The sequence below is a fragment of the Citrus clementina genome, unplaced genomic scaffold (genome assembly GCF_000493195.1).
Source record: "Citrus clementina cultivar Clemenules unplaced genomic scaffold, Citrus_clementina_v1.0 scaffold_3, whole genome shotgun sequence".
Classification (NCBI taxonomy): Eukaryota; Viridiplantae; Streptophyta; class Magnoliopsida; order Sapindales; family Rutaceae; genus Citrus; species Citrus x clementina.
In genome coordinates, this window is record NW_006262339.1 from 50,384,497 (window position 1) to 50,399,381 (window position 14,885).

Below are 14,885 nucleotides of genomic sequence, written 5' to 3' on the forward strand. Positions count from 1 at the left end.
GTATACATGTTCCTGATCATGAAAATAATGCAGAGGAAGTGGAGTCTGATGTAAGTGATGATGAATTTAATTTTAACAACGAAGATGAGTGGGATGCGAGATTGGATGCCTATGAGTCTGGAGATGACAGTGAGGTAGATTCAGACGGTGAAGATGAAAACGTTCAGGCTGCTGCTTGTAGGTATGAAGCAAATTCTGGTGGCTTCGAGTTCACTCTTGATGGTGACAATATTATACTTAGAATTGGACAATTGTTCAAGACAGTTGATGAGTTCAGAAATATTGTCAAAGTTTTCGCAATAAAAAATGGCTTTAGACTCAAAAGGGTGAAAAATGAGAAGAGTAGGGTGACAATGAAGTGTTCGGCTTCAGGATGTACATGGAGAATACATGCGAGTCCAAATTGGAATAAGAAACATTTCCAAATTAAAACTCATTTGCCCGAACATACTCGTGAAAGAAACAGCAAAAACTATGAAGCAAATTCAACATGGATTGCTGCTACATTCCTTCATTTATTCAGAGCTAACACAGAAGTTCATATTGATGTGCTCGGGTCAGAATTATTCAGAAATTATGGGATAAAATGCTGCAATCAAAGGCTTTACAGAGCCAAGAACAAAGTCTTAGAGCTGTTTGGTCAAGACCATAAGGCCAGTTTAACAAAGCTATTCAGGTACATGCATGCAATCTTAGCCTCAAATCCTGGTTCAACAGTGTCCCTAGAAAAAGATTGGCTTGGTGGTAGGGTGAATCTTCACTTTAAAATTTTTTTTGTATTCTTTGATGCATGTAGGAGGGGTTTTGTTTAGGGTTGTAGGCAGTTCATTGTTGTAGATGATTGTCACTTAAAGGGTCTGTACAAAGGGGTTTTACTATCTGCTGTTAGTGTAGATGCCAACTACGGCATATATCCACTGGCCATGTGTGTTGTAGAAACTGAAAACACTGAGTCTTGGGTTTATTTTATGGAGAAACTTTATGATCAAGTATGCTGTAACGATGGTGAAGGTTTGTGCTTCATAAGTGATAGACAAAAGGGTATATTGAATGCACTTGATATGGTTTTTCCTCGGGCCATGAGAAGGTACTGTTGTAGGCACATATATGCAAACTTTAAGCTGAAATTTCCAGGAATCTTGCTTAGGAATGAATTTTGGACAGCATGTAGAAGTGGAAACCAAGTGGAGTTCAACAATCATATGGCTGAAATTAACAGCATCAGCCATGCTGCCCATAGGTGGCTGTTACAAATTCCTGTGACATGTTAGGCCAAATATTGCTTTTCCACACAAACCAAATGCTCACATGTCATAAATAATATGACGGAGTCCTTTAATAATTGGATAAGTAGCTTTAGAGGCATGCTAATAGTAAGAATGCTTGAGGAGATTAGGAGAAAGATTATGATCCTCATACATAAAAGACATGAGCTGGTCAATACTTGGCAAGATGAACTGCCTCCACTTGTTAGGAGAAGAGTAATGGAAGCAAGGGTTGAATCTAGGGCATTATCTGTAATATTTGGGCACAATAAATCATTTGAAGTTATGGAAAATGTCTCCAAGAGGTGTGTTGTAGATCTAGGCAGCAAGCACTGTGATTGCGGGGAGTGGGATATATCAGGCTTGCCTTGCAAGCATGCTATATGCTGCATTGATACAATGAGGTATAATGTAAATGAATATGTCCATTCTTTGTTGAAAAAAAGTGCATTTATGAAGACCTACCAGCACCAATTATATCCAGTGCCAGATGAAAGTCGATGGCCATTACTCCCACATGATAACTTGCTGCCACCAACTATCACTAGAGCTGCTGGCAAGCCCCAAACTAAAAGAAGAAGAGAGAATAGTGAAAGATAACCATTTAAGAGGAGCACAAGTGTAAGATGCTCTAACTGTGATGAGTGGGGCCACAACGTGAGGAGTTGCAAGTTTATTACCAAAGTTGGAAAAAATAAAAAATTAGTAAAGAAGAACTTCTATCAGGTCTTAGTTACTTGTTTGTAATGAAGTTTTTATATTGCTTTTGTTAGTCTTTGCCTATTTAAATGATGAACTAAAATATTTTAATTATTTAAATGTAGGATCGAGGAGCGACATCCAGCTGTAACAAAAAAGAAGTTGTCACATGTGGTCTAGCCATGAACACTCAGAACAGTGTCCATGAAAATGGTAAGCATTTCGTGTCTAGTTTATTTATTTTTTACACATATATACAAGTTTAATTTCACCACCTGTTTGTTTTACTAATGTTGTAATTCCAAAATAATATGTTACATTTTAATTTTTGTACATTTTATTATGAAGGACAACTTACCCAAGAATGACCATTGCCAAGTTAAAGCATCCAACAGCATTACAAATATGTTTTTTGTAATTATGGAAAGAGCAGTAGTGAAGCTAATCCTTTCTAACAAATTCTTTTGAGGGATCAGATGATGCATCACCTTAACTGTAAGCATTGCTATGAAGATGTCGTATCATCTTTTTGTCACTCAACCATAGATATAGGTTTGAGTTTTTGTACATTTTGTAGTTGTGTAGTACATACAAACACACACTTTTGATGGGGCAATATATGCCTTGCCTATTTTTGTCATTTCAAGTAGATATTATAGGTGATAACTTCCTGTTATTCTAAACAGAGTGTATTGTTATTTGTATTGGCTAATAGGAATTCAGCCATTGATGACATGTGATACTCTTATTGTTGCTGGAATGCATACATCTTTATAATCTAAATATAAAAAAATTATGTGCTTTATATTGTTTCAGTACTTCATTCTTTATTGATTTTAATTTGTTGATTAAGGATTGAATATTTTATGGCAGTCAAGGGTTAACTTCAGCAAAGGCTTATGTTCTTGTTATGTTTGACATTGTCAATTTGAACAGCAGTATTTCCTCAGCATTTCCTCTGCTTGTACATGTTATTATGAAATGAGACTTGCTTTGTTTGCGAGGACAAATGGATATATAGTTTGTGCATATTGTTGTGTGTTATTAGATGTATGTTTCTTAAGAAATTAACTTGAACAATGTGCTATGTTTGTGCTAGGTGTTATGAAGCGAGTTGCTTGTATGTACTTGTTGAACTTACTAAAGGATGTAACTGCTCATGTGTGTTATTTATTGTGTGTGCTGGATATGTATAGATATGAACAGCAACATGTGCTGGGTTTGTGGTGGTTCTTATGAAATAAATTGCTGTGTGTCAGTGTGTGCTTGTTGTATTTTGAACAACAGCAGCTTCCCATTAACAAAGTTCTTCCAAGCTGGCTCATAAATTTGTTGCATGCTTGATTGGCTGGATGTGTTTGAGCTATCAGAATCCATTTAGTTGAGACAATGCATCAGTTTCTTTATGTTGAATGCTGTTGTGGATGAGTTGAATGAATGATGAGTTTGAGACAAATGCAAAGATTTTTTATACCTTTGTTGAATGCTTATGTTGATAAGAAGAAAATGAAGAATAGATTGTACTTTGTGATTTACTAAGCCTCCATTTATAGCAACTGCTGCTGCTCAAATTTTTACCGTTTACTTACAACTGCTACTTTTACAAATTTATTTTAGTTTTACTTTTTTTAAATAAGCACTGTCAATTACTTCATATAGTTGGGCATTTTGGTCTTTTTTGAATTTTTGTGATTCCCACCATTTTTAATACCCATCAGTTCTCATCCATTTTATTTAACAATTTATTATTTTGGCGGGAAGGGTATTTTAGTAAATTTAATAGTCAACTAACGGTCAACTTAACTTATACTTAACGGCGAGGGAGGTATGTGTAATTACATTAATACTTTCTATCAAAGTGTTAATACTTCAAACTTCAGGGGAGGTCCCTAAAAATTACCCTATACAAAAATAAGCAGCTCATGTGCTAACAAAATATAATGAACTATAGCTTTAGATAATGAGCAATAGCTTTTTGATAACTTATGTAGATTCTCTACTTATTTATCTCTATTATTTAATTTTGTAGTCAATTACTTCATTTTCTACCCGAGATGGTACATGTACATAATACATACTTACAAAATTAGAACCATACTTGACGTGTTCAAAAATCTCACTTCATTTGTTTAAACAACTTAAAATAGCTAACACTTGATTTATTCAAAAGACTTAATCAGTTTTTATTTGATTTATTCAAAAGACTTACTCAACTTAATACTCGTTGTATTCAAAAGATTTACTCAACCCCTACTTGATGTGATAAAAAAAAAAAAAAAACTTACTTGACTTCATCAAACAACTTAAAATAATTAATATTCAAATTGTTCAAAAAATTACTCATCTCCTATTTATCATTTTCAAAGGACTTAAAATTAATACTCAACTTATTCACTAGACTTACTCGACTTATTCGTAAACTTACTTGACTTCTACTCGACTTGTTCAGGGACTTGTTCTACTAATTATCCCAAATTATTCTATACTACTCGACTAATCTTCTGGCTTGTGCTTTACTACTAGACTTACTATTACTCGACATATCTCTCGACTTCATATCCGACTTACATCATAACTTACTCGACTTACTTCAATTTTTGTTACACTAGATACTCGACTTACTTGACTTCTTGTTCGACTAGATACTTCACTTCTTGCTCAACTTAATCAACTCTCTTACTTTACTTCTTGCTCAACTTAATACTCGACTAACTCGAATTCATACTCGACTTGTTCTTGGAATTATATTTCAATCACCTAAAATTTAAATTGAATATTTTGATTTTATATCCCTACATTTTATGTAATTGTGTGTATGCGTGCAAGCACTAAAATGTATAATATACTATTACAAACTAATAAACTCATAAATCATTAGCAAATATACTTGTAATGAAATCAAATCAAACCCTCACCAAACAATTATGTAAAATGTTTATATTTCAAAAATACATAATCCACCACTTGATAATGCACCAACGAGACTATTTTTGAAGAGTTTATTTTTTATTAAAAACCTTTGTATTGGAGGTAAGTCATGAAATGGTGAGAGATGAGACAACCACGAGAGAGGAAGAAGGAATTGGTGAGGTGTGAAAAAATATGAAATGGTGAGATGAGAAAATGTAGAGGTAGATAGTTTTTAATGGTATTTTTGACCTTTTCTTCCTTGGGACATATGTATGAAATGGGTTATCAGTTTGCTATTTAGGAGCAAATGGAGTACATTTGAAGAAAAAAACCCAAAATCAATTGGGACCAAGTTCACGTGCGGTTCACAAGGAAGACAGCCATGGATAGTGTTTTACGGTTGGATTGCTGTGCGCTGTGGGATTGTCCGACAATTCTTCGGTAGGAATAGTCGCAGGACATGTAACACACGTGTGGGGAAACGTCGGCAATACTCAATTCTCAGTTGGTGCTTTATATGCATAAAATAATTTTATAATAGAAATAAATATCTTTTATTTAATTAAAATAAGAGATAAATTAAAAAAAATAAAAATCTATTTATAAAATCTGTTAAAATAATTTTAGATAAATATCAATCATAACAGAAAACGAAATAAGTCTACTCCATCGTAGTAGTAATGCAGACATGCAGTGACCGTGAGCGAGCAAGTTGCTATTACATTATCACCAAGCTGGCCTACATGTTTGCAGGTAATGAAACGCGTCACGTCACCCGTTTTCAGCCACTCGTACCAATCATCTCAACGCCAGCTCAATGATTGTTCAAAAACAAGCAAAAAATCAAAAATCAAAAATAATAAAATAAAAAAGCGGCTAAGACTAAAATACCAATTTGAAGTGTCAATGGAATTGAAGTCCATTGTGGAACATGACTCTCAACATCCTTAAAACTATTAAAAGGTTAATGTCTGTACGAGATATTGTCCTAATTATGGAGAGAAGATCATATACAAAAATCTCATGCAATGTACATCATACATACTCGTACAATCATACTGGATTCTATTTTTAATTTTTTAAAAGAAATTTTGAACAATTTTATCAGTTAAATAAAGAAAAATAAAATTTACAAGGTGCTGACGCGGAATCGAGGGGTATCCAACTCCAATGATTGGAAAGGAATGGTGTCTAGTAAGCGAGGACAAGAAAACAATCGTGGCTGCAGCAAGATACAGCACGTGTAATAATCTTTCGAAACAGTACACGTGTCAGAGAGCACATGCTTGAACACGTGAACTCTGGACATATTATTTATGGGCTGCTGGCCATATTTTACACCACACTTCCTCACGTGAACTACACTCGCCCTCACGGCCACTCTTGGACCGACAAATTAAATAAGTAAAAGCTTTAAATTAAACCCGATTAAAATTGAGGAAATATCAATTAACCCAGTAGTGATGTCTGCCACATGGACACGCACGTGGGGGGGACTTAATCGTGCAGCCGACATCTCAAATCATTTTGCTAAGTTTCATGCCCACCTGTGGCGCAATTCAGTTCAAAGTTGTAGGAAGATTAGGTAACTACTCGGTTGCCGTGTGTAATCTTTTTTCAAAGGCTAGCAAACATCCACAAAGCGCCTCATAAATCACTTGAAAATTCAAATCACCGACTTGCGTAAAATTTTTAATCATCGATAGTATAATGTTTCTAAATATTATTTAATTGCCAACATAAAAATTAGAACGCTATTTAAATTTTGTACGCTTATCGTCTTTTCAAAACATAAATCATATAACATGCACAACTATTATATTTTGTGTAATTTTAGGAATTATTAATCATAATACTTTGTTGAAATAACAAATGAATATTATATAATTATTGAAGCGGAATTTTTTGTATGTTAATTCTGAAAAAGTAATAGTTTAATATTTGTCTGGATAGTGCTATGGCCAATGAGTGAAATGATGATTTCACGGTGAAAATTTATCTTTACATCAAATCTAACTTAAAATTACAGTATACCATAAAATTTGAGGAAAAAATATTTTTTTATAAATCAACTAAAAAATTAGGAAAATATTATTTTTCGTAGTCAAATGTATTAGGTTTTTTTTTTCTTTGTTTTCAAAGTATAAAAGTATCAATAAATAATCCGGACATTTATTGTTGCAGCATTCAATAGTGGAAATAATAAAAGAGAATACCGAGCTAATTTTAATTTATGATTATTATTGTTTCACTATTTTAAGAATTGAAAAATATCAAATGGTTACAATAAGTATTGTTCACTATCATTATGAGAAATGTTCCAGTCAGGAATTTTAAAGTGCGGAAAAGTACGGGAAACCTTTTAAACCGCATGGTTTTAAAGGTTAAAAACTGTAAGCCTTCAAAGCCGTGTGATTTTAAAGCTTTTCCGGACTTTCCCGCACTTTAAAATCCCTTATCAGAAAACTACTACTATCATTATACTCTTATAACTTTATAAAATCTTTCATTTTACTACTTTTCTTTTAAAACCATTAGTTGACTAGTCAAATATTAATTTTATCTTTTTATAATAATATAGAGGTATACAAATAAAGGTATCAAATAGTAGATAAAAAATAATGTTATGCCCTTAAATTATTAATAATAGTTTTAACCATGAATTTATAAATAACTCTATAATTTGTTATAACTATAAAAGTAGTGAATTAAAAAAAATCTGGATATTTTTGTTAAAAACACACACAATCTATTCTATTTAAAAAAAATACTTAAAACTTATATATAGAATCAACACTTACATATTTATTTATTTTTGAATAGATTGTACTTTTAAAAAAAAAACATTCGGGTTAATTTTTTCAATTCACTTTTTTATAGTTATAAAAAATTTAATATTATTCATAAATTTATGGTTAAATAATTTAAAGGCATAACAATAATTTTATGTTCATTATTTAATACATCTATCTGTGTATTTTATTAATCAACTAAGGTGGCATTTATTTTTTTATCTGAAATCTGAATAGACATGAATTAGTCTGAATTCTGAATAGATCTGAATGTCTGAATCTGAATAATATGTTTGTTTTTTTGTCTGAATCTCAGAAAATAAGTATTAAGTTGTTTTTTTTAACTGAAAAAGCTGAAAATATGCAATTTTATATTTGTATCTTTATTAAATTTGAATGTCAAATAAATAATATATTAAATACCACAATATTTTAACATTTATAAGTAAAACTATATTCAAGTGAATGCATAATTATTTTAGAATTTTAATATATAAAATACCATAAATTTTAAATTTTATCGTATATAATATAAGAAAGAAAAAACAGTGATATTTTTATGTGGGGTAAATGTCTATGGGTGAGTTTTGAGATAGATATGAAAAAAAAATTTAAAGCATGGATATTTTTGACATTAGTAAGTAATTGACTTAAATCAGATTTCTCCATTAAGTAAAAAGTTAAAAAATTAGCTTATTTTATTAAGTCAAAATTATCTAAAAAGTCTCATTAAGTTATAAAAATAAATACTTCTAATTAATTAAGTTAAAAAATAAACGCCACCTGATAGTCCAAATGAAAAAAAAATTGAAATGAAAGGTTTTAAAAAATTATAATAATAAAATGATAAAAGAATAATATTTCCTATAGTCATTCCATATTTTACCGCTCTTAAAACAGTGAAATAATAAAAACCATTTAACTTAAAAAAATGATTCTCAATCTCATAATTTGGTCAGCAAGTGGAGCGGTATACTCGGGGAAGCGCGTGGTGGATGACAAGTCGCAGGAATGCATGGAATCCCTGTGAGGGAGAGGGAGGATCCAATGATTATCGAGAAGTTTGGTGTCTGGGTGTGAAGAGACAGGGTGACACGCACGAGTGTGATCGTGGGACCACGTGTTACAGGTTGCTCATGCATCACATGCTGCTTGCACGTGAATTCATGTATCTTCTTCTCCACGGGACCTCCACTCTTCTTTTCTTCGCTTCTTCTCTCTGCTACTAGACCTAAGCTACGGTCCGAGTGAATATATACAAGTCTAACAGATTTGGACGTACATTTTCTCAATATAATTTGCTGCTGCATGGGAGAATAATCTTTCCACGAGGATCCTTCGCTTCCAGTTAAATTGAGAATCAAATTGAAAAATAAAAGAAATATATAGATTTTAATGTAGCGGTTTTGGTCCTTTAATAAATTAGAACTTTTTTTTTTTCATTTGAAATAAAAATAAGATCTCCTTCGTTAAAAGGGTACTCTTAGATACTATTTTTTAAAAATCAGTATTCATTTAACTTATTTTTTATTTTAATAATTTAAGGAATGTTTCGCTAGAAAATTATTCTTTCTCTTATATATAAAATACTAAGTGAACTAAACACTAATAAAAATAGTATATAACTACCATCGGGTTACAATATATGCTAAAAGTTTTATACATTATGTGTGTTGACCTTAGCTGCCAACCCCGTTATATTACTTATACTTTCATTAATTTAACTAAGTTACTGAAAATGTAACTTAGCAAAAGCTATCTTTTAAATAATCAATCAAAGAATGACAATTAATAATGAACTTTTGAAATCATTAGACAGCACGCGACCTAACTGGTCATTCTTTGATGATTGATGGAAATCGTTGGATGAATTAAACCCTATTAAAAAGGTGATAAAAACACTGGGTATATTTCAAAAGAAGGAAAAAAAAAAAAATGAACCCCAAACGTCGTCATCCTTCTATGAAGATTTGGTACCAAGATCAGTGTTCAAGATTGATGTAGCACGGGGATGGCAGGGCTTTCTGTCTCCATAGTTTGAAGGAGTCACGTGATACTCACTTTGGAAGATTTATGAGGAGATTTAGTGGACAAGAACCATTGAGGTTGCTGCTGGGTTTCAATCGTATTCGATAGAGGTCTAGTTGCATTTATTCAAAGATTTTGGCCCCAGCCACTGTAATCATCATAGAGCATTTTAATGGGAGTTGAGAATGATCTTACAATAATTTCCCAATTAAACTACATGACGAGACCAAGGCTAGGCCGATTGCACAGCCGACATGCTTACTCAGTCTCAAGGTTTATGTAATGTGCTTACAAATGAGGAGAAAGAAAAAATGCCAAATAATGTATTTAAAAATTCGATTGCAGCAGTTGTACGCCACCGGCCAGCACGCAATTGGGCAAAATATTATTGCAGCAAGGTCGTCACTAATTGCGGCGAGTTTGTAACAGTAATTCTGCTGCCACCTTCGTTTGTGTGGCAAATTGCAAAATGTGTTCAGGCAAGTCTGTTAAAAGTCACTGAGATTGGTTTATTTGTAACTTTTTTTTTTGTTGATATAAAAAAAAACAAACTTAAATTGGGTACAATAAGAAGCTGAAAATTTATTATATTTGTATCTTTCTCGCTTTTATTGTGTTTATATTTTCCATTAATATCGTATGATTTAATTAAAGTGCTGAATATGTATGATTTAACTGAAGTGCTGAATATTAACCACGATATAAAAATTCTTTCTTAATTTAAACTCTCACGGACTTTTAAATTTCTCAAACTAAGTATTTGTTAATAAAAGAAAATTAATATTAAGCATCTTAATACTTGAGTCATTTGAGGCCTAGTAATAATTGTTATGCGTCACTCTTCTATTTGATGATAAAATTTAATAATCTATGAAATTATCATTCTTCAATACAATAGATGAATACCTCATAAATTGAGATTCAATCTAATAATTAAATGTTAAAATTCATAAACATTACTCATAAACTAATAACATAAACAACTGTGATCTCAAATTTTGTTAACAAAATGTTCATGAAAAGGAGAAATTTTTGAAATGCATCAGAGATAATACAACTAATAAATATATGTATAACATGTATAATTAAATTTAATATAACCACTACTTACAGAATAAAATTTTAAATTAAATGCACACACGTATCATAATATTATTTACTTGTTATATAGCTAAAATGATATTTTTGATGCATTTTAGAATTTTTTTATGACAAGATATTTGACAATCAACAGAATTAATGACGTTTTTACACCGATTTGTCATTGGTGATTATTTATAAGAAACTGCTCTCACTAATCCTTTTAATGAACACAATAATAATATTTATGACATGCTATTATCATGTTCATGGGTCTCGTTGAACGTTAGTTTTGAAAATTTGACCGATCAATAACTAAAGCAAATCCACGCAAACAAAGCGAAAACTTTCATTAAAGCTATTAAATGGGCAGTAAAAAATTTGACCATCTGCATGTTCCCTTCGAAGACAACCCCACGAGGTTTCCCCAAAAACCAAAACGCCCTTTTAAGTCTGTACCATAAAATCATGATCACCACCACCACCACCTCTGACCGCTCACTCCATTGAGCCCAACGCCGATCCACGCGCCAACACGCGCTCCAGATAACCAAAAAAAAAAAAGGGGGCCCATTGTTGGATTTCAATTCTCGATGCTCGTGATTTGATGTTGGCCTGCTGGTAAAAAGCCATGTTATGGGGGGCCACCTTTAATGAGCCCCTGCATAATTTTGGGCCCACGTTAAACTGGTGGCACATGATTTATCATTATGATGTGATGATTTTCAAGCGCGCGGCCTCGTGCGTGTGGGTGCAAGTGCAACCGCTGCTTTTATTTCTCGTTGGTCAATGGTCAACTAGCAAGAAAGCCGCTTTTTAAGGAAAGTTAATAAAAACCTAGACAAGACACAAGCCGTGGTCACATAGCTTTACATTAAAAGAACTCAGTTCAGTTTCACAGTATTTTTAACCACAGTTAAACGAAACTAACCACGATTATGAGGAAAAGATTAACGGGGTTATGACATCTTAGATCCCTCTATATTGAAAATATCAGCCTATCTATTGAAAATATCAGCAATATTACTGTCTATTTAAATGAATTTATGGACTTGTTGGTTTCAATGTCTCGAGAACATTCCAATCTAATTATTTATTTTGAAAAATGCTAACTTACTGGAATGAAGATGCGACTGAAATGTTACAAATTATTAAAAAAAAATAAGAATGTGTAATTTTTTTGTTATTTACTTCACATTCTTTAAATATTTTAATTTTTCACTAATGCTTAGAAAAAAGAGAAGTAAAATTTTACGTTGTTAAGCATTTTAATATTTCACTCATAGTTGTAACTTTTTTATAATTTTAAATATTTTGATCACTTCTTTTAGACAAAGTAAGATTTAAGGATTCTTATTTCTTATTAATAATAGTAGGAATTCAGTGTAAAAAGTTCAAACTATCTTCTTTTAGATATAAATTTACCAAAATTAAGGACTCAAAAACTGTGAACTCAAAGATTTAAACCAGGGTTAAGTTGTGCTAGCTCAGCAAGCCTATGAGCCCGAGGTATCTCCATATCATCATTGAGCCAACAGGGCCACTGAGGCACTGTCACAAAGTAAAATTAAAATTTCTCTCTCTTTCAATCTCTGTAAAGCTTTATATATATATATATATATATAGGGAGCCCCTATGTTACAATTAATGTAACATACACACTCAACAATAACCACACAAATGATAGACCCACATAATTTGTGTGGTTGTTGTTGAGTGTGTATGTTACATTAATTGTAACATAGCATTTGCCATATATATAAATATATAGTCCCATCCTATCACTGTGACTGCATAAAGTAAAAGGATGTAACATCTCTTCTGGCTGCAAAAACCGAGCCATTTTCTAGCCCACTTTCCCACCTCTGCCTTCCAACTTTCTGAGAATCCAAACACCAGGTAGTGTATTTGGAGCAACACCCAGAATATAAGAAGGGAAAACGAGAGTAGTTTTGTGAAAAATTTTTGTTGATAAAAAATAGAGAGGATGGGCGAGAAGGATGACGGATTGGGTTTGAGTCTAAGCTTGGGATGTGCTGCAAGAAATGAACCTTCTTTGAGGTTGAATCACATGCCTTTGTCTTCTTCACAATCCATGCAAAATCATCATAAAAGAAGCCCTTGGACTGAGCTGTTCCATTCGTCCGGTATGTTTGTTTGCTAATTTCTTCTTTAATTATCTTAAAAACAATCAGTAGTTTTTATCTTCTAAGCCCCCCCCCCCCCCAACAAAAAAAAAAAAATTACGCTCAGTCTCAGATCTGTAATATTCTTAAACATCTAAATAGATCTTCTTTTCAGTTCCCTTTTCCGAAAATATCTTTTGGCTTTGTGTAACAAGCTAAATTTATCGCCTTTGCATTGGCTTGATTCTGACCCCAAAATGGCCTTATTAGTGTTGTTGATAATCACAAAATCGCCATCTAATTATGCTTTACAGATCGAAACTCAGATACAAGATCATTCCTTAGAGGAATAGATGTGAATCAGGCACCAACAGTGGCAGATTGCGAGGAAGAAAATGGGGTTTCATCACCAAACAGCACTGTTTCTAGCATAAGTGGAAAGAGGAGTGAGAGAGAGCCCATTGGAGATGAGACTGAGGCTGAAAGAGCGTCTTGCTCTCGCGGCAGTGACGACGAAGACGGTGGCGCTGGTGATGCATCAAGAAAGAAGCTGAGATTGTCGAAAGAACAGTCTTTGTTGCTTGAAGAGACCTTCAAAGAGCATAGCACTCTCAATCCTGTGAGCGGCATTTGTTACTTCCTTGTTATTTTATTTGCTAGTGAATAAGGGTTTTCTTTTATTCATTTTTCTTATGGGAATGTGAACTGATGTTGCTTACCGTGTTTCACAGAAGCAAAAGTTGGCTTTGGCAAAGCAGTTGAATCTTAGGCCTAGACAAGTAGAAGTGTGGTTTCAGAACAGAAGGGCAAGGTTAGTAATTTGTGGATTTCTTATGGGTATTGTTGTCATAGTTTTGAATGGATAATTGCCTCCTCATTCGGTCATATAGTTGACCATTTCAGATAAGAAGATTTCGGGTGGTTTTAATTCTACTTGCCATATGGGCTTTGACAGTTCAATGTCATTAACTAAAAGTTATTAAGTGATAGACTTAATTTAATGAGACTGATTATCTCTCATTATTGCTTGTATAATTCTAAGTTGTGAATATTATAAAAAAAGAAACTGTATGTGCATAGAAATGTTAAATGGGGCTTGATTGTTTTGATTCAGGACAAAGTTGAAGCAAACAGAGGTTGATTGTGAGTACTTAAAGAGATGCTGCGAGAATCTAACGGAGGAGAACAGGAGATTGCAGAAGGAAGTGCAAGAGCTTAGATCATTGAAGCTTTCTCCTCAACTCTACATGAATATGAATCCTCCCACGACACTCACAATGTGTCCCTCCTGTGAGCGTGTGGCTGTATCATCGTCGTCGTCGTCATCCTCTGCTGCTGCCAACGGCACCACCCGTCTCCCCATTGGTCCTAACCATCAACGACTGACTCCAGTGAGCCCTTGGGCAGCATTACCAATCCACCACCGGTCGTAATTATCAGCTTGGAATAAGGGCATTGTCCGTAAAGAAGTTAATTGTTAATTAGAAAGATGAGTAGTAGGTTTGATTTTGTTTGTTATTATAAACTGAAGGCTTCTGGGGTAATAACTGAGATGCTCGGTTGTGGACTAAGTGGGATTTAGTGGGAATGGGGAGGGACAACGCTTGTGGTTCAAATGAGGCTAAGCAATGAAACAATTATGGAATCAAAGAAGATGATAATTTTTTTTAACTCCTATTATATTGGTGCCTTTTCCCCATCCAAAAAGGTTTCTAAGTTCACTGTATCTAGGTTCACATAGTTTGGAGTCTTCACGTCAATTTTGAAGGTGTTGGTTATACTTAGGATCTGAGATCTAGTAAGACTGTTGGTTATAACTGGAGCTAGACTTGGCTTCATATCATATTGTAATATACATAGATTATAACTATTTAAAAAGCTTTGGGGGTAGAAAAATTACTCTTTGTTGAGATTTTGGATCTCTCCCCTGTGAAAAATCCTCCCAAAACCAAAGAACAACAAAATTGTCTCATTTTTTACGCTTC

General features: G+C 33.1%; 1 protein-coding gene across 1 annotated transcript; it reads left to right on the plus strand.

Moving 5' to 3' along the window:
* Nucleotides 1-12,542: 12,542 nt before the first annotated feature.
* LOC18049843 (homeobox-leucine zipper protein ATHB-4) lies at nt 12,543-14,885 on the plus strand. Its single transcript, XM_006445333.2, has 4 exons — nt 12,543-12,921; nt 13,215-13,519; nt 13,632-13,711; nt 14,015-14,885. Exons 1-4 carry the CDS (start codon nt 12,762-12,764, stop codon nt 14,331-14,333), a joined length of 864 nt encoding a protein of 287 aa, XP_006445396.1. The 5' UTR covers nt 12,543-12,761; the 3' UTR covers nt 14,334-14,885.